The 20897-nt window shown below is 40.0% G+C and overlaps 1 protein-coding gene across 2 annotated transcripts in view; it reads left to right on the forward strand.

Moving 5' to 3' along the window:
- Positions 1–20897, forward strand: part of LOC122786588 (DENN domain-containing protein 3-like) — a 49468-nt gene that overhangs the window by 25407 nt on the left and 3164 nt on the right. The window contains exons 2-26 of one of the 2 annotated variants that reach the window (XM_044052993.1): positions 165–257; positions 441–596; positions 739–874; positions 1970–2085; positions 2156–2304; positions 2414–2525; positions 2667–2786; positions 3868–3966; positions 4072–4191; positions 4824–4939; positions 5744–5899; positions 5983–6079; positions 6165–6268; positions 7176–7381; positions 7471–7630; positions 7728–7884; positions 8853–9075; positions 11745–11824; positions 12378–12557; positions 12721–12891; positions 14078–14207; positions 14412–14519; positions 17055–17152; positions 19666–19820; positions 20502–20568. In XM_044052993.1, coding sequence (XP_043908928.1) covers positions 177–257; positions 441–596; positions 739–874; positions 1970–2085; positions 2156–2304; positions 2414–2525; positions 2667–2786; positions 3868–3966; positions 4072–4191; positions 4824–4939; positions 5744–5899; positions 5983–6079; positions 6165–6268; positions 7176–7381; positions 7471–7630; positions 7728–7884; positions 8853–9075; positions 11745–11824; positions 12378–12557; positions 12721–12891; positions 14078–14207; positions 14412–14519; positions 17055–17152; positions 19666–19820; positions 20502–20568 — 3297 coding nt within the window. In that variant the 5' untranslated portion in view covers positions 165–176. The remainder of the gene's footprint in view (positions 1–164; positions 258–440; positions 597–738; positions 875–1969; positions 2086–2155; positions 2305–2413; positions 2526–2666; positions 2787–3867; positions 3967–4071; positions 4192–4823; positions 4940–5743; positions 5900–5982; positions 6080–6164; positions 6269–7175; positions 7382–7470; positions 7631–7727; positions 7885–8852; positions 9076–11744; positions 11825–12377; positions 12558–12720; positions 12892–14077; positions 14208–14411; positions 14520–17054; positions 17153–19665; positions 19821–20501; positions 20569–20897) is intronic. The other variant, XM_044052994.1, reaches the window with a different exon arrangement.

Here is a 20897-nt window from a genome sequence, read left to right on the forward strand (position 1 = left end):
CCAGGTTTTTGGAGTTATCGTGCATGGCCAAGCTCTCAATAGTGTACTCAAAGAGTTCCGAGTGGATACAGTCCGTCCATCGCAGCGATTGGTGCCGTTATGGAGGAAGAAATCATCATTAAATTTGATCCAAATACACAGTGTGTTTGTTTTTTTTCTCACAGTGAACAACTGTGATGGCTGACCTCCCATCTGGACTGCTGGAGGCATGTGTTGTGATTGGGGCCCCCATTGATAAACTTCGAGACCTTCATCAGGTATGAATTCCCATCACAATTTTTTCATTTTCACTAATCCTGACTTCTTCATAATGTGGCACCATTACTATTTCAGACATTATTTGTATTATATGTGTTGAAATATCTCTTTGGAAGCAGAAACGTGTACAGTCGCAAACATGTTCCAATAAAATCTTGTTAAATTTCCAAACTGTCTTGCAGAATCATCAGCAGACAAAGTTAAACGATCACAGCGCGCTAGAAGCGGAGGTACTGCACGTCCACGCACCCCCCTTTGTTACCAAGGAGACCAACTCTAGCCAGGCGATTGGTCCGGCCTTCAGCCGTGTCCAGAGGAGGAAGAGCTTTATTAAGAAGGTATCCTCACTTCTATTGTCTGTTTTTGTTTGTATTTAGAAGGGTGAAGTTTTGTCCAATCATTTTCTTCCAGTGTTCAGGATAAATGTGTCATGTGTGTGTGAGTCTGAGTCTGTTTTTCTTTGTTTTGTTTTTTTTGCAGAAGAGGCGAGATCGTGCTCCAGAGCCTTTATTAAATGGAGACACAGCCAGTCGTGCAGAAGTATCGTCAGCGACAGAGGACATCAGTGTTCCAAAGGACCTGGACCTCATTGCTTTGCCCCAGCTATGTTTCCCTGGTATGATGACTTTTTATTATGTGACATTACATATTTAAATAAAATGGATGGACTTTTAAACTCACTGGCCACTTTATTAGGTACATAGGACACCTAATGTGATATTTATGATGATATTTGTGATGATTTCTCCTGGTTTTAAAAACTTTTATGATCATGATATTTATTATAGTGTGTAAAATAGTGAAACACACTAAAAATTATAAATGACATATTATATACACATAGATTATAAAAACATTATATTTATTTTATATTTATTTATAGGCTTATTGTAGCTTCATTATTTGTGTCGTAACAGAATTTTACCATATTTATTATCAATTTCTCTGCCAAAAGAAAGCCAAAGAAATAAAGCAGTTATTATGTGAAATGAAAGTTAAACATATTTTAAGCATGTAATACAGCAGATACTTTATTTTATTGTATTTACAGTTTATTTACAGTTTATTGCCACTCTTAACTCTTAACAGGTGGTTATTTATAACTCGGCCATCTCCTTTAGAATCAACGAGGCATTTTTGCCCAGAGAAACTGCTGCTCACTGGATATTTTCTCTTTAATTGGATCATTCTCTGTAAGCCCCAGAGATGATTGCACATAGAAATCCCAGTAAATCAGCAATTTCTAGCCTCCTGCCATGTTCAAAGTCTTTGAAATCATTTTTCGCCCTCGTTCTGATGCTCAGTTTGAGCTTCAGCAGGTCGTCTTGAACCATGTTGCTGCGCAATTGGCTGATTAGATATTTGCGTTAACAAGCAGTTGAACAGGTGTACCTAATAAATTGGCCCGTGAGTGTATTTCTAGTGCATCAAGGAGGATTAACCTATTATTACCTATTATTATCTACTTAAGCAGAGATGCCATTTCCAGAGGCAGACATGTTTGCCTCACTACTCTAAGTCTTTCATAGAACAAAGTGGAATGACTCAGAGCTTCTGCAAAATGACTAGTTTTTTATTTCAGCTTGAAATGTTTGTAGTTTATGATATTTATGTGTTCAAAACTGGTATTTACAGTAACGCCAATGTCACATGAATGTAGCGCATGGCTCTGCTCTTTCTAGTCACACAGTCCTCTGCTTGATTTTCACAGGTGGTCTTCAGTTAGCCACTGAGCAGAGGGAAGACAGTTATCACTTCCTGGTTTTTACCGACTTGTTTGGGAACCGGACCCATGCCGTTGTTGTGCAGTATTACAGAGCAGTGCAGGTACAACACACACACACACACACCATGTGCAGAACTTTGAGGAACAACATGTTGAGTCCAGTAAATGAAGACGGTTTGTTTTTGTCAGTCCTGTCATGAAGGCGTTGTCCATAACGGCCACAGATGGAATTCATCAAAAGCTTGTCTCTACGCGCCCTTTGCTGTGTGTGTCATCTCTAAGTTCCCCTATTACAATGCTCTAAGAGACTGCTTGTCATGGTAATTATTTATGTTCAATGATTAATAACCTGACCTTGGTTAAGTAATACACAGACATTTCTCTGCATATTTGTCTCACGACCTCTCTCTCTCTCACTCACTCACTCAGTCTCCTGGTCCAGTTACGGCCTGCAAGACAAACAGACTTTGAGGAAACAATCAAGGAGTTTTCCGCCAAACTCTCACTGGTCCCTTTACCGCCTCCTGGACAGCTACATGTGGTCAGAAAAAAACCCTCAATCTTTCTTTTCTTGCTTCCTTTTCCTCCTTCCAGCCAACTTACTTTTTCCTGCCTTTGTCTTTGATTTTTGCTAGAAACTGTAATTTGTGTGTGTGTGTGTGTGTGTGTGTGTGTGTTGTAGTCCTTCAGTCTCCGTCCTCTCCACGTGGTTCTTCCATCCAGAGACGATCAGGACAGTCCAGTGATCGACATCGACCTGCATCTGCCTTTCCTCTGTTTCACACATGCAGCTCTCCTCCAGGTAACAGGAAAAACACAGAGCCTGGTACACTAATGTATGGCAGTAGAAAGAATAAAAATCTATAAAGGCACAAACGTGAGTGGAGGAATGAACAGTGGATCTCATGAAAATTGGAATAAATGTTTGTCCTTAATAGAGATTTAATTATGAATTAAATATAAAGCAGATATGACTCAGAGAAATCAAATCAAAGGTTGGATTGTGGGTCCAGTTGTTACATGCTTTGATTAAAGCTGGAATTGGTGACTGTTTGTTGTGACATCCCAAAGTTGTATAACAAAGGCTGTGTGACTTTCTCTATGAATCTTCTTCGCACTTCCAAGGTATAACTTAAAGCAGGGGTCACCAACCTTTTTGAGGCCGAGAGCTACCTGGCTAGGTTAGAGAATAATATAGAGGGCTACCATATTAACATTTTATTCAATTTACCATTTAAATGATGAATATTCAATTGCATACACGTCAGTTACAGTGCTTACTCATAACAATTATCACAGTTTTTGTAAATGATATCAATGATATTTTGCTGAGTGATCATATGGATACATGCAAGTGAGGTGAAGTCAAGTGAGCCTACCAAGTGTTCGCAGGCACCATGTTGTTGACCACTGATTTAAAGCAACCCAACATGTTTTACTGTTTAAAAACAATCCTAAAATGTCCTCTGTACAATATGGGACCTCTAAATGGCCAGTCCACCCAAAGAAAATACAGTTTTTTTACTAATGTTCAGAGATAAATGTGTTATTTGATCATCAGACAGTGGATCTGTCTCATTCCCGCAAAAAAATAAATTAAATTGACAAAAAGTCAATGTCAAAGTAACGTTTTATAAATAAAAGATCTGAATTTTTTTTTTCAATTAAAAAAACTGGTCAAATTAAATCCAACCCTGCAGTAGAATGTGAATTAAACAAACCCAGCAGCATCATAATGATTAATGAAGTATATTCTTCAAGTGGAAACAAAAACATGGGTGAAACAGCCCTTTAAGTTAGCTGTCAAATGTCTGTTTGATTTGTCCAGTTTGGTTTGGATGTCACGCTGCTTTGTGACAGTTCTGGTGCTGTCTCCTCTCCAGGTGCTCTCCTGCCTTCTCCAAGAACAGAGACTGGTCTTCTTCTCGTCGGACTGGGCTCGACTCACTCTGGTTGCAGAGTGTGTTCTGTTGTACCTGCAGGTCAGCGAGAAACTAACGTCACACCCTTCACCCACTGAGGACAATGGCTGTAGAATGAACTTCACTGTTGTACCACTGTATTAATGCTCTGACATTCCTTTTCAGCCTCTGTCCTGGCAGCACCCGTACGTCCCCGTCTTAGCCAGAGGAATGTTGGACTTCCTCATGGCTCCCACTGCTTTCCTGATGGGCTGCCACATCAATCACTTTGAAGAAGTTGCTGCCGTGGGTATCCAAATATCACTGACTAAAGTCTTCTTTTATTACCCTCGCCAAGGAGGTTATGTTTTTGGATTTTATTTAGCTTTAGCAAGATAAGGGAGTATATTGACACTGTGGGAAACTGAGGTTTGTGCTCTCTGAGTACTTTTTCTAGTTCATTCATTCATTTATTTATTTTTTATTTAGTCATCATCAAGGATTACAGTCTTAGTCCTTACTTTGGACAATACTTTGAGAGTTTTTGAGTGTTGAATATTGTTGGATTTTGGTTAGTGACGAGATAGTATGGCAGCAATTTGATCCTATGCTGTTTATTTTCCATAATTTATTGTTTTACACATGTAACAATGGTTAAAACCGCTTAAATTAGAGGATTTTTTGCCCTTTTAATTTGCAAAACAAAATGGGAAGTGTAATCAAATGTCCAATATAATGAATTTCATATGAGGTATTGAACAATAACTGCTTTGTTCGCCACTGCATTCATCTTTATTCTGAGTCTTACACGAACAGTACATTTAACAGTAGCAGCCTGTTCATCTTAACAGAGCTGGACTCAGTGTAGATTGTGTCGAAATGAATTGTGCCCATTGTACCTACAACAGCTGTGGCTGTGTGTTTGTTTTACTGTATAGGAGACAGAAGATCTTATCCTGGTGAATGTTGACGATGGCAGCATTCAGTCGTCCTGGTCTGAATCCATTGACCTGCCGTATATTCCTCTGGCTGCAGCCGAGTGCTTTATGTCAAGGTAACACATTAACACCGCAGCGCACTTCACTGTGCGGTACAATTCATTATCATACTTTCTTTCTTGTTGTAAAAATGGGCTCCATTATTGTTTGTATATATTTCTTAGACATATGACGTATAACAGACAACATATTTACCAGGCAAATTTCATAAAAAGTGGAGATGGTGGATAGAAGTATTTTCCCAGATCACCAAAGACACAGAGGATGGCAGATGTTCTATAAAACACACTTGTAAGAAGTGTAGGTGAAGTGATTTTGAACTACTGGCAACACATATTTGTTTGGAGAGTGGAGTTTGCATCCAGATTACAGACTCCCAGTGCAAAATGAACTTAAATAAGTAATATTTTACAGGCTTTTATTGAGGAAAAGTCAATCAGAAAGTGCTGCAGGTCTGGAATAATGTCTGCTCTGTCCATTTACATACTTGTGTCTTGTCTAAACCTAAAACTTGATACAACTGTTGTATTTCTGCTCCTGGTCTATTTCTTTTGTCTCTACCTCACTGCCCTCTTGTCCTTTCTCTCCCCCTCCTTCCCTTCCTCTGTCCCCATTTTTCCTTTTTCTGCCTTACTATGTACAGTGCCTTGAGATAATGTATGTTGTGATTTGGCACTGTACAAATAAATTGAATTGAATTGAATTGAAAAAGCACCCAGAGATTCTCTATACCTGAGATTAATCTCATATTAATTGAGATCATGTGCATTTTCTGCTGCTTTCCTCACATGTGAACAGCAAACTCAGGTCACATCTGTTTTACATACTTACATACATGTACCTGTTGTGTGTATATTCAGAGCTGAGGCTCTTCAGCTTCATTATGACCTGGAACTGTGTCACCTCGGAGCGGGCACTGATGCCAACACCCTGCGGTGCCAACGCCGGGACTGGCAGAGACGACTGAACACACAGATACAAAACATCGCCCTGGAGCTGGTGGTCAACATTTTCAGGTAGGGCTCCGTCACTGCACTGTGGTCACCGAGTTTATTATTTCTCAGGATCACACTGTTATCTCTGTGTGTCACTCCATCAGAGGCGTGCAGGACTTTTTGAACCATGAACACAGAGTTTTTAACAGTGAGGAGTTTCTGAGGACCAGGGAGCCAGCAGACCAGGGCTTCTACAAGAAGGTAAACGCACACACACACACACACACACACAGTCATGTTCACACACAAACAAATGCTAACTATTTGAACTGCACATTGTCTGCAGGTATTAGACACTCATATCTTCCACTCATTCCTGCGAGACAGGCTGAACAGGAAACAGGACACCTTCAGTCGCATGGAGCAGAAAACACGTAACAATGCACCCAGGTATGAGGCTGATGACATAACTGAGGGACCGAGGTAACACTGGCGAAATAAAACGTGTCAACTCTGTTTCTGCCAACTCTAGATAAGCAATTTTAAAATATAATAACTGATATTTGCAAGAATTACTTTTCTTTCTAGTCTGTGTTTTTCTAGTCTCTTCATTTGTATCCATGACAAAGTGTTAAAGGGGCAAAATGTAAGGTATGCAACTAGAGTTTTAAATTTAAAATTGGATACTGCAATTCAAACTAAAAATATTGGAGAGTTAAGGTTGCCAGATAGTTTGAGATTAACAAATACAGGCGACCGCAATACGTTTCCTCAGCTCTAGAGATAGGCTGAGGAGCTCGGACATGCTGACGTGGTACGGGCATGTGGTTAGGATGCCTCCTGGACGCCTCCATGAGGAGGTGTTTCGGGCACTTCTCACATATAGCCCCTTTAAATTGAAACCCTGGAAACTTGCAAAAACACTGAGAGAAAGTGCCCAAAAATGTATCTGCTTCTTTAACCAGTCATGTTTTATGGTATGATTTAGTTTAGCAATTAAATGTAGTTGTTTGTCAAGTTCCATTGAAAAGTAAACAAACAGACAGGAGCTAAAACAGGTGAGGTTTGCTGCAAAGCTAGTAATTAAAATTGAATTAATGTTTCCAGGAAAACTGTTGACCTTGCTTTATTAGGCAGCATACCTCCAATTGATTAAAGGCCCAGTGTTTAACATTTAGGCAGGTTTATTTCATTTTAAAATAACATTTGTTTGTTTTTTGTACCTTTTGGAGTAAGTTTTTTTACATTGCCTTGCCACCATCGTTCTCTCTGTCCCAGTGTAAACGTTGATTACTACAATCCTGAGCGCTCTTCATCGATCCCTCGATATCTGTCTTCTTGTTTCGCCTCTGTGCAGGAATCGAGCAATGACCGAGTCTCCCCGTCGTCCTCCCATGTCTGAACTGTCCAGAAGTGGCTACAACAGCTACACTAACCCCAGTGACAGACTGAGTAAGAGGCTCGGAGCCAGTCTGCCTAACCTGGAGCAGTCTGCTAACGACACTGTGACCGGCATCAGCTGCAGCCGGCCAGCCTCCCTCAGAAAGATGACTCCTGATATTGGTCAGTACCAGTGGAGGAGTAGGGGGAAAGATGAGAGTTAATTAATGAGTTCGCTAGTTAATGTTTTAATTACATTTCTTTAATTCCAGGGTTGAAGTTCCTCCAGAAGACAGTGAAGGTTTTCCGTCTCCCAGAGTTCCCACCTCCTCTGGCTTATCATTATGTGCAGAACTATTATTCCGACATGGTGGCTTCACTGGGGAAGGCTATTAGTGCTACACCACCTGAGGAGTCTGCTCTCCTGGCGAGGTACTTGATCCAGAGCGAAAATGTTGCTGCTATATGATAAAAAGACTCTTTTATTTTGTTAGACATCCAATCAAATCCCCCTGTCTTTTCTTTTCAGGTATCACTACCTGCGTGGTTTGGTGAACACTGTGTCCAACAAGCGTCTGGATGCATTGGAGGATTTCCAGAGTCTCTATAAGACGGACTCGGATATCTTCCCCTCTCAGATGGTGAAGTCACTGGTTGACTCTATGCCAGAAAGTGAACGCTTACAGGTTAGTCCAGACTGAATGAAGTCATATGCTGTATCTGCTCTTTCCAGGATTCACTTCATTGAATTACATCTCACAGCCGCAAAACATTCAAGTCAACAGTTTAGTTGTTTCTTCCTTTCAACTCAAACTCTGCACGTAGAGTTAAATATCATCTGCCAAACAATTAACTCAGAAATCAAAAGTAACTGATCTGATGAATTTGGGTTAGGGCTTCAATGATCCATCGATTATTAATCAATTGCTAAATGAATCATCAACTACTTTGATTTGATTTGTTTTTTTTTTTAGCTTCTTAAAAGTTAATATTTTCAGGTTTCTTTGCTCCGATTAACAAAGCAATCATTGAAATTGATTAATTTTGTTTTATGAGCAAATTATGGCCATTTAAGAACATCATCTTTTTGAGGTTTGGCAAACAATGATTATAATTTTTTTTTGACATTTTGTGCGTCAAACATATACTCTTAACTGAGAAAATAATCAACATGAAAATAATCCTTAGTTACAGCCCTGATTTAGGTATATTAATGGTTTCAGTGCCTCAGGTGGCAATTTTCAATCTCTGTCATAGTGCTGTCTTCTTCTTCTAAATCTTATACTTTCTTAATCCCCTTTGGGAAATTATTTCTCTGCATTTGACCCATCCTAGAATTAGGAGCAGTGGGCAGCCACACTGAGTAGCGCCTGGGGAGCAATGAGGGTTGGGTACCTTGCTCAGCCCTTTTGACCTGGTGGGGACTTGAACCAGTGACCCTCCAGTTACAAGCCAAGCTCCCTTTACACTTGGCCACGGGCTGCTGTTGTCACTTAATTCTATAATAGATTCAATTTGAGAAATAAACATCTACTGTTTTGATAATAACTGATTAATGGAGCGTTTACTAGACCAAACAAGTCTATAGATACCATTTGAAAATACTCGGTGGTTACAGCTGTGGAAATACCACTGGTTATGAATGTCTCTACAGGCAGACAGACGTCCGGAGCTCAAGCGTCTCATCAGCCGAGTAAAGCGGGACCAGGAGCGGGAGCGAGCGCGCCACGGAAACAGCCACGAGGAAGGTGCCGTGAAGCGCTTCCAGCTGCCCAAGAAATACATGCCACTGGAGGAGTTTGTGAAATGTGTCCAGGAGTCTGGGATTGTAAAAGACCAAGGGACGATACACAGACTCTTCGATGCTCTAACTGTTGGTCAGTACTGCAGTCTATGTAACATCTACATGTGTGCCGTACTTAGTACCCTGGTCCATTAAATGCTGTACCAGGCAGCTGTACCCTTCCCTTTTTTCCCTCCTTCTCTCTTTTTTCCGGGCAAACATTTATCCCTCGGGTTAATCATTAACCCCTCTTCCTCTCGAAGGAGCAGAGTTTGTCCTGTTGTAAGTGTGACCAGGGTAAGTGCACCCGGAAATCATTTCAGTGATCATTTAAACACTGATGATGATGGGTCATATTGAGTTTTGTGAAAATACCTTTCTTTTGCCACCCTTTACATCTTTACTTCCACTATTTTGATTTACTTTAATTTAAACACGTCTCGCCTGGGTCTGAGCCGAGTTGTTCATTTAAGAGTGTGAGGCCCGAGCGTGACCTGACAACATTCCTGCCAAATGACTGTGTGAGCAGAAGAAAATATATGTGATACATGTGTGAAGTGGAATATTTGTGTTTAAGATAAGAACGTAGGAGAGGAAGGAAACTGGTAGAAGCTGAAAAATGTTTCCAGAAGGGGAAGTTTCGAGCTGGAAAAGCAAGAATTTAACACTGGAGTGAGAGCTTATCATGTCCTCCACATTATGTCCTGTTTGATATCTAGAGCAAGCTTTCCTTTCCTCCACTGGTGTGGAGGTGGTGGGGTACAAAGATTTCACCATCACTGTCCTTCTGTGTGTACTGAAGCTATAATGAAGCAGTTTATTGAGGTCTTGTGAAATATATGGTCTCTATTATCTCCTGTTAATCCAAGATGTTGGTGATGACATAGTGATGAATCATTTAGATTCTGATGCACAAGATGGTAAATATTTAAGATTATGCAGTGTTCATGTTAATCTACCACTATAATGACAATGAGATGATATAAAAGTACCTTTTTATGTATCCTTTCCTGGCATTATTATTTTTCAGGTTATCTGTTCCGTTCTTGTGAACATGATTAGTCAGTTAGTTTATTGTTCCCCTTGGGAAACTTCGTTTTCACAGGTTCGGTACATTTGCATGTAATCACAGCAGAAAAATCTAGAGGACATATAAAGATCAGACACAAAAGAAAAAACATATAACATACATTACATATATGGCTTTGTTTTGTTTAAAGTGGAGATGGCTGAAGGTATTAGGCCTCTGCTGAGGTGGGCTTTATAGCATTTCATACTTTTGAATCCCCTTCGTCATGATAGGAGATGGAAATGATGGCAGCGTTGGTTATCTGAATAACTTTGTTGTGGTTTTTTTTACAGTTTAACCATAAAAGGGGCCAAATGTCATGTGACTAAGTGCTTTTGCCCATTTTTCCAGATACTTATCTCAATATCTGCCATTCTATTTACAATATACTGCATGTTAAAATAGTGTATTAACAATTTGAAATTTTGAACAGTATAAAACATATTAAAAATATATACAGTATTTTTTTTTTGTGTCCCCATGTTCAAAAACAGGCCAAACAAAATGTAAGCTATGTACAGGCGTTTTTCCCTCTCTGGTGACAAAGCATGAGTGAAATCACCGAAATGCCCATAAGTTGGCTTTTGGCGTGCAAATTCTCAGCTTTCAGAAACTGTGGGAATGTTTCCTATAGCACAAACCGTTGTGTAATTCGAAAGTAATGCAAAATGTGCTTGTGCGTACGTTTCGTCTGCGATACGCTCTGGGTTAAAGGGCTGTACAATGCTTGTATATAGTAACAGAAGTAGGTGTGGGTCAACATGAAGTCCTTTTAGTTATTATCTTGATATTTCAAGAAAGCGTTGAGGGAACTTCTTCAAATTTGGTGCAGAGATTCAATTAGACCTCTGACTGTGATGATATTCCTCTGGTGGTACTTCAAAATCAGAAATACTGTATTCTTCTACTGTATATACCAGGACAAGGTATATGATCAAACATCAACGGTCCAGTTCACCGTGACCTTTTAAAAAGCATGTATTTAATTAGGTTAGTTTTAATACAAGGCTCTAACTTGCCTCGTGACTTTGTTTCTATGTGAATTGTGAACTCCTTTCTCCGTGTGGTCATTGACAGAGGGCTGTGTGTGTGTGGGGGACAGCAGTGCACACTCATACTGCACTGTATGCAGTCATTGTTGTACACATACAGTAAATATGCCAACCCCCAACTTCTCACACTGCAGACACGCTGGCACTGTTAACTGCTTGGAATGAGGAGACGTTGGTTACGTCAGAACTAATATGTTTGAGTGTATGTGTGTGAGTGAGCGCATGTTTCTTCTTCTTTGGCGTTTTATGGGGTTGGCATTGGTAATGTTGCATGCCTGTCTCCCTTTCCCTCTCCTTTCCCTTCATCTTTATTTTATTAATCTCTGCAATTTCCGTCTAGTTCATCTTTTCCCTTTTCTTCTGCGTCTTTGATTTGTCTTGAAGGTTTTCTGGTTTTGTTGATTGTTCAGCTTCTTAAATGAATATTTTCTGGTTTCTTTGCTCCACAAAACAAAGAAATCCTTTTATGGACAAAACAAGACATCAATTTCATCACTGACCAACATTTTTCAACATTTTATGTAGCAAACCATTTATTGTTTAATCTAGAAAGTAATTACCTGTCACAGATTATGAGAATATTTTTCAGTTTCAGCACCTAATGGAATGTATTTATTCTAAGTTTGCTTGTGTTTGATGCAGGTCATCAGAAGCAGGTCGGTCCAGATTTGTTCAGAGTGTTTTACACCATCTGGAAGGAAACTGAGGCTGAAGCACAGGAGGTCTGTATGTACTATATGTTTTACAGTGCAATGACTCAAACTTACCATACAATAACTGAAATGTTGAAAACACTGATGGGGTGAAGATAAAGTTCATTATTTGAAAGCCAATTTGAATAATAACAATTATGTTTTTATTGCTTCAACCATGTTTTCTTTAAACAAAAACCTTTTAACAAACGGTAGACTAATACGAAATACTACACAAAGCATACATAGTACTCTGGCTTTCGATAAGGTACAAGTGAAGTAGGTTAGTACACGATTTTTGGCAAATACAACATGGCAGCAACATTAAGCAGCCTCAAAAGCATTCCGAACCTTCTGGAAATTAATTTGCAAATTGCTTCAGATTCACCAAATCTGTTCCAATTTGGCAGTAGAAAGCATGTCATTCAGCCAAAACACGGGGACGATGGAGACGACACATATCTTTATTAAATTTGACGTATCAGGAGACGTTGAAATTCAGGCCAGCATCAATGTACAGTAGTAACACAGCTCAAAACGCTCTTACACTTTATACTCACATTAATGTGATTTGGTTTATTAGGTGTGCTTGCCTGCGTCCGTGTTGGAGCACATTGAACCCAGCGAATGTGTCTTTAAGCTTTCCACTTCGGTCAAAACGAGCCGCGGTGTCGGGAAGATCGCCATGACCCAGCGCCGGCTCTTCCTGCTGACCGACGGGCGACCGGGATACGTGGAGGTGGCGCAGTACCGCGATTTAGAGGTGAGACAAATGAGTCGGGCGCTGGTCCTTTGCTTTTGAAATGATTCAATTGAGTGAGAGAAAACAGCTTTCATCAGGACAACACACTTTAAAGCCAGAATCAGATGAGTATATTGAGCGTGTAATGGTGATCAGCATCTCGTCTTTATCCGTCTCCCTTCAGGAGGTGAAGGTGTCCTCGGCTCCGTTCCTGCTCCTGCGGATACCGAGCCTGAAGCTACGTGTTCGCGGCAGGAAGGAGGCGTTTGAGGCCAATCTGAAAACAGAGACTGACCTCTGGAACCTGATGGTCAAAGAGATGTGGGCCGGTCGCAACATGGCTGACCAGCACAAGGTAGAGCTGGAACTGAAGTGAGAATATAAGGGTGTGATTGTGGGTTTGACTTGCATTTCTAATCTAAATAAAGTCAGAGTAACAGCGCTTTTCCATTATATAATTCCACCGCTTCTCGATTCGACCATAATTGTTTTTTTTGCTTTTCCATTAGGGATAGTACCTGGTACCTGGTGCTTTTATCGGTCATGCAGAAAGTACTGAACTCATCTTTTTAATGAACTGATTCGAATGATTCCATTACACTGCAAACAACTGCTTTGCACGTCACTAGTTTGTGTGTTTGTGTCGTGTATAAAACTACGTCACTGCAGTTTCATGCAGCAGTGCGATGATGACATGAAAATGAAGTGACTGATACTAAACCGAGTAGAGTGGAGTCCAGTAGTGCTGGAAATGTATAACGGAAAAGTGCCATAAATCACCCACGACATTTGAAACCTGTCAAGTGACCTGTTCTGACAGTTATGTGATTAACAGACAGGCAGACATTCAATGCATTTATAGATGGATGAATGCCTAAGTAAGTAATTTAGTGAATTTTTCTTAAACACTCTATGGCTTTATCTGGGTATCAGTTACTGTGTGTGTCAGTGAACCACAGTGACCTTTGTGGGTGTGGTTGACATTCCATGAGGCACACATTACCATAAATACACAGTGCGAACAAAGACGGAATGTTTCCTTTGTGAAACCAGATGATGTAAATGTAACAATCTGTGTCTCATGTCTCTTCTTTTTTTTTTTTTTACCCTCCCCCCATTGTCCCTCTTGTTTCTCCCATTTCTATTTATGTTAGTCTCCCATTTCTCAATTATATGCAGTCTGTGCACATGTACAATATATGCAAGTGCTCTGATTCCAGGTTTTTAAAGCCTTGCTATTTTTTTTAAGATAAATCATGTTAATCAGTTGAGTAAATATTATTTACATATAAATAGTCAGCGAATAAGATACTTTTAGTCTTCTACAGCACAACACGTGAATGAGTTGCTTCTTCTAGAAAAGTCATTTTATGTCTTTCACTATATGCTGATATTTTGAGCATCAACCACTTGATTGATTAATTCATAATGAAAATAACCATGTTCCATAATTTATCCCCACTTGGTTTTGATTTTAACTTTGTGTCTTGTCTCATTATGCATTGTTTGCTGTGACTGTAAATAAATCTATTTCCCTCCAGGACCCCCAGTACATGCAGCAGGCCCTGACCAATGCCTTGTTAATGGACGCAGTCGTGGGCAGCCTTCAGAACAGCAAAGCCATCTACGCTGCCTCGAAGCTGGCTCACTTTGACCGCATTAAGATGGAAGGTAAAGGAAGACGCCACCGCTCATTATAGATAATGTTGTTTTTCTTGTGTGCACTAATTTGGAAACTTAATGTCCCTAAAGACTCATTCACTTGGAGGTTATGTGTGTGTGGTTGTGGTTTTATTGCTCTGTGGGGCTCCAGTGTCACGTTTGTGCATTCACCACCTGGTAAAGGTCACGGACTTATCTTTTGTGTTTCTGCAGTCCCGATGATGGTTCCCAAGACGACGGCAGAAACGCTAAAGCACAAGATTAACCCTTCGCTGGAGCTGGCTGCCCCTCAGCCTGTGGATGTGCTTTTATACACACCAGGTACACACAAACACACACATTCCACATGAGTACGTGCTATACAAGACTTGCATTGACCACCGCCGCAAAGCAGGATGAATTGGCCTCGGGACCTGTAAAAATTGTCTGTCAGAGTGTGGTTTAAACTCTCATAAAGCTGCATGTCAGGTTTCTCAACACTTCCTCTGCTGCTCTCCTTTATTGGACAACTAAAAAAGGAAGTGAGATGGTGAATGTAGAAATATGTAAGTTTGCAAAAAGCATAACCTTTCCAATGAGAGACTGTGTAATAAAGTGACAGATGATATGAATTAAAAGTGTCAGTATCTCCACTTACACTTAACCTATGAACATGTTTTTGCCTGATCTAAATCATGATAAAGTGTTGACTTTAAACCTTTAAAGATCTGGAAAAAAACAAAATAATAATGGAGCTGCAAAACCTCCCTGAATAGCTGAATAGTTCAGTTTCTTTATTAAGTTGATAATGATTAACCTGCAAGTGTTTTCAAAACTGGAGAAACTCACAATAGTACAGAGTAAATGTATATTGTGTCATCTGGGAATGGTTTCGATAACGTGAATTGGGGAACTTTTATACATTAAATATTTTCAGTAATTGTTTTTACCTTGCAGCAATTGTGTGAAAATGTCCAATTGATTTTGGAGAATATTGTAAAAGTTTTTTTTGTTATAAGCTGTAAATCACAAAGCTCTACTTTTTTTCAAAAATCGAAGAGAATAAAAAAAGAAAAGAAAGAAAAGTAATTAAATAAAAAGACCAAAAAGTGGTAACACGTAAAGAGGCTTTAAATCCATCAATTAATCAATCCAACTGTGTTCATGTTCAAGTTTATGCAAATGAATGTAACTCAAAGTGCGTCACGGGATAAAAATTGCCCATTACCTGTCACCAGCTCACAAAGCAGATAAAACAAAAATAGTATAATAACAGGAGCAGAACTCAGGCAATGTCAGCGATGACTAAAATCTCAAATGCTAATAGATAGAAATAAGCAGGGAAAATAAGAAGAGAAGAATCAATAAATAATAATAAAAAAAAGAAAACAAAAATACACCAGTGACAGCAGAGCACTGAGCTCATGATTTGAAGACAACTCCTGATTCCTACAGTATAAATCTGAAGAGGGCCATATGGCGAAATTAGTGGTTAGCGCCGTTTCCTTACAGCAAAAACACATGGTTCTGCATAGAGTTTGCATGTTCTCCTCGTGTGTGTGGGGGGTTTTCTCCAGCTTCTCTGGTTTCCCCCCACAGTCCAAAAACATGCAGATGTTAATTGAACACTCGTAGGTGTGAGTGTGAGAGTGAATAGTTGTTTGTCTCTATGTGTTGTCCCCACCTTCTGCTCTATGTCAGCCCTGTGGCCCTCATATGGAGGATAAAGGGGTAAACGATGGATGCACAAATCTGAAGAAGTTCTAAGCAACACTGGGTTTCTCTGTCACTGTGACTTTCCCCTGAATACAGGCATGTGAAAAACACAAAACTGATCATATCATATAGCCCCTTGAGATAATTAAATTGGTTTGATTTGAAGCACTTTGTTACATTGTTAAGAAAAGTGCTATATAAATAAGGTTTAATAAAATCATTCCAAAAGCTGGTTATTCTGCTTGTAGCGCTGTTCCGAGTGTGGAAGGTCACAGAATGTGATGTCTGCACTCATCCTTTGATTTTATAATGATAGACAGACAGACTTATAGTGATAGACAGACAGACTGGTGCATTATTTGGCGGGATGATTGATAAGAACCATCTTCAAACAGACGACACAGCCCTTTGCTTCGGGCGACAGACCATCTGGGGCCACTTAACTGCTTGGCTGGTGTCACACTGACCCCCAGCACTAACTAACTAACATGCTCACTCGTTCTCTGTCGTCCACACGCGCACAGACGCTGCTCAGTTCTTCCACAGCAGCGACCGTCCCCTCTTATTTGGATTTCTGTTGACGGAAAAAGAACAAATCTGTCCTTTCAGATCCTCCGGCCCTGCCTCTCTCTCCGACTCTCTTTAGTTTGAATATAGGTCACTGAATTGGTTTCCTGGCACATGGCCACCACACTCCCTCTTTTCTGCCCCCCCCCTCCTGCTCTCCTCTTTATTCCCTGCCCTGCTCTGTAGTTTTGTCACTTTCTACAACAAACACACTCTCCCAAGGTCTTTCTTTTTTACGATACATCACACCAACCCGCTGTGTTTCTCACACAAAAATACAGGATGTTACTTTCTTTGTTTCCATCAGTGGTGCTTGAAAGTAGCGGCATGTGTGCTGGAGGAAATCTGACCGTTAGGTGAAGCCGGGGTGGAGTCACTTTTGAACACAGGGTGTTTTCACTCAAACTGCTGAATCGTAGCAGAGGGAAAACTCCCCGCAGGAGGAGGTTCCCATTCCCGCTTGCTGTCGTGCATATTACAAAATAAAAGTCTGTACCACCTATATAAGCTTTATGGACGTCTTTTAAGTGGTGTTTGTTAATAAATCACCATGGTTTTAGCTGGCAGGGATAACTCTCCTTGTGTTTCTCACAGGTCAGTTGTGGGTGTCTGTGAGCGGAGGGAAGGTGATGGTATTTGACGCTTCCAGCTGGTCCCTCACACACACCTGTCATGTTGGGAATGCAAGGCTGGTAAGAAAACACACACACACACACACACAAAATACAAGTTAGTCATGTTACTGACATTTAGCTCCATGAAGTCGATCACACGATGTTCGTTCATCATCTACCACTTTTATTCTCCTCACTGGTGCCAATCAGCTGTCATAAAGGCCAAAGGCATGATCGACTCTGTACAGGTCACCAGTCCATCACAGGGCCACATAGAGACAAACAACCATTCACTCTCACATTCACACCTACGGTCAATTAAGAGCAGGCATGTCCAAAGTCCGGCCCTCTGTCAGATTTGGTACAGCCGTAGCTTTGGTTTTATAATGTATTATTTATGGCAAGGGACCAAGTGGGACAGAAAATCGTCTTCAGTCTCGTGTCATCCTCATTAGCTCAGCTGGTAAGGAGTTACACAAATCAGATTCCCGGATTCGCAACCCAGCCGTGACAGACAGATTCATGCATTCACCTCCACCACCTCCTTATGTTATTATGATATCTGACTTAAGATGTGAAAGAAAGGCAGAATTTTTTTTAAGCCTCTGTGGTGTAGATTTGGTTATAACTGATAATTGTGACAATGAAAATAAAATGATTGTAAAACAGTGCATTTGTATGTAAGATTTACTGTTAACAAAAGGTCTGAAAGGACCATTTGGCTCTATGGAGGCCACAATGAACAGACTTAACATCTTTTCAGTTTAAATGCAAACTGAAGACTACATACTGTAGGTCCTCCAACACATTTGGAAAGGAAGTGTGAGGTGAGGAATATTCAGCTGCAACATGCAACTTCCCCAATATATGTTGCTAAATCTTACACACTGTACTTTTAGGAGGTTAATGGAGACCAAAAAGAAAAGCTGGAGGGGAAAATTTGGAGTGGAATATTTCAGTTTTTCACTGTTTTTCAACCCTCTACTTCTGTGTCTTGCTCTGCTGGACTGGAGTTTTGACAGCTGAAAGTGAAGAGGGTAGGGGGGCCACCCATTTGGTGTAGCTTCTTCCTTCTTTACCTCCATGCAATAAGAAATTAAAATTAAAATACAGGGAAACAAAGCATTATGTACGTATTAGTGTTAGCTCCTTGTAATCTTGCATCTGGATCCTTGTCCTCCTGTGCAAACTAACACAGAATGGTGGACACTGTTGTTCTGCCTTTATGTTGAAGTTGTTTACATTTTTGCTCCCGTTGCTTGATGTCCAACTGTGCCAGTGTTATCTGTATTTTGAATTCTTTTCAGTCCCCCCGACCTTTTCAACACAAGAAAACATTCACGAGTAAAAGTTGTCTTTAAGGTCTTTGAGGAGAAGGCTGTAAATGAGGTTAAGGCTGAGTGTTAACTTCTCAGGACTGTGCTAATCACTGACCTGCACTACAAGCATGCAGGTCACAGTCACATGAAGTACTGTACGTCAACTTATCTGCGTGTGAGAAAGATAGAGCGTGCGCTTTCCGTGGAGGCAACCAGAATATTTGCAAACTCGTCTCTACCACGTCATGTGTTATACAGTACTTTGTCTGAAGCACAATGGTGAAGAACAGTAACATTAGATGCTGAAATTTTGTGGACAAGCAAAAAAACATTTTCTACACATTCTCATTTGTTTATAATGACAATAAATGTAGAATTTGACACCAGTTGTAACAGTGTTGAAGAGGACAGAGGGTTTTGTAGCTCAGTGCAACTCTTTAGGAACAATGTTGCCCCCTTGTGGAGAAGTCTCATGTGACCCTAAGATAATCAATTCACTATCATGTAGGATAAAGACAGTCCCCTGTGTTAGAACCAGCAAATAATGTGTTATTTTTCTATATGAATAAGTTCAACTATTATATATAATATATATATGTATATGTATATGTATATATATATACATATACATATTCATATACATATATATATAGCTATATAGAGTTTTTACACCAGCTAATCTCTTACTCCACCTGAAACGAGTCACAGATGTTAAATCTAACTGAAGATACGATGATCAGGTCCCCCGCGGGTCCTTGAAAACCTTTTTTCAAGGCCCTAGACATGGGTCATTGAAGGAAATGTCCACTTCCACTGTCTTTCTCCGCTATTGACGTGAGATTCCATGCAAAACAAAGGAAATGACAAAGACTGACTTTGACCAAGAGCCCAAGCACAATCACTTGTCCAGATGCAGAGTGTGCTGCAAATCAATAGAAGTGGATGCCATGGGAGAAGCCGCTCTTACAAGTTGCCCTCCCATCTTAAGCTGTGTTAGCACATTCAGTCCTTGCATTTGAGGGAATTGGTCTTAAAAATGTCCTTGAATTTGATGTCAACCAAAGTGTGGGAACCCTGTGTAATATTCCCTCTGCTGACATTATTCTTTTTAATGGTTTCAGTTAAAAATAAACTTCAAAATCACTCATCAATAGCTGCTCACCAATACGTGGCATTACCAGGAATTTTCCAGGAATATACCAGGAAAAGAAAACTTTACTTTTCTCTGTATCCACACAACTCCTGATCAGTCACGTGTCTCTTCTCTTTCAGAACTGCATGCTGGGAGTTGACAAGGATCAGGTGTGGATGGGCTCCGAGGACTCAGTTATCTACATCATCAGCATGGTGGCCATGGTGTGTAACAGACAGCTGACCGAGCACAGGGCAGAGGTCACGGGACTGGCGCTCGACACAGACAAATACAGGTAACAAAACACACACGTCTGCTTATGTTCAGTATAAGAAGAACCAACCTGAATAACAGAGAGAGAAATCATGTTCATAAATCCTAATGTGCAATACGTACAGTATGTCACCATCATCTATTAAACCATATACAGTTTAAGAAGGTTATGTAGACGTGTACTGAGTGCAACAATAGTTATGTTATTAATGAAAAACTTGATTTATGTTGAACTGCTGGTCACCATAGCAACAGTATTCATAAAAAGTAACCTAACCTTTGTTATAAATGAAGACTTATTGTCATTTTGCAGAAACAATAGAAACAGGTAGTTATCCTGGCAACAGATTACAGACAAGATAAACACAGTCAGGGATAAAAATAAATATGGTAGTTTGTGTTGTGTTTGTGTTGTCGTTTATGTATCTGGTTGTTTAAATGTGTGTTTGGCACTGTTTGGCATTATTTATTGTACACTCTAAATTGACCCCATCCACGAGGAAGGCCACGTCCACATCCTTGTGCCGGTACCAAGCCCGGATAAATGGGAAGGTTGTCTCAGGAAGGGCGTCCAGTGTAAAATCTCTGCCAAATCAAACATGCTGAATTATATCATAATTGAATTACATCACAGTCTTTTTGTTTCTGAACCTGTAAACTATAATAGTGAAGTGTTACTTACCAGTGTACCTGTGTTCTTTAGCCAGAAGGTGGCGTACTCCTGCAGCGTAGAGGGAACCGTGATGGTGTGGGACGTATCGACACTTCAGGTCAGTTTTGAACCTGCAATTAGTCAACCTGAAAACTGTGCCCATCATTTTCAGCTTAAAATGCTATCTAGTAATCATAATAATAGTTATTTAATTAATTAAAATAGTATTTGTTTTATAGATTTTAGCTTTAATAGTGATTTAGTTTGACAAATTCAAGGATCGACTTTTAAATATTCTATTCTATTCTTTTCTAAATATAATAATCATAAACAGGACATTGAATAAAACACATAAAATGAGATCTACTTGATTTATAATTTACTATCCTATGTTAATATACATATTTTGCTTTGTATTTTTTTGTACATACCTTCTCCATACAACAT

The sequence above is a fragment of the Solea senegalensis genome, linkage group LG20 (genome assembly GCF_019176455.1).
Source record: "Solea senegalensis isolate Sse05_10M linkage group LG20, IFAPA_SoseM_1, whole genome shotgun sequence".
Classification (NCBI taxonomy): Eukaryota; Metazoa; Chordata; class Actinopteri; order Pleuronectiformes; family Soleidae; genus Solea; species Solea senegalensis.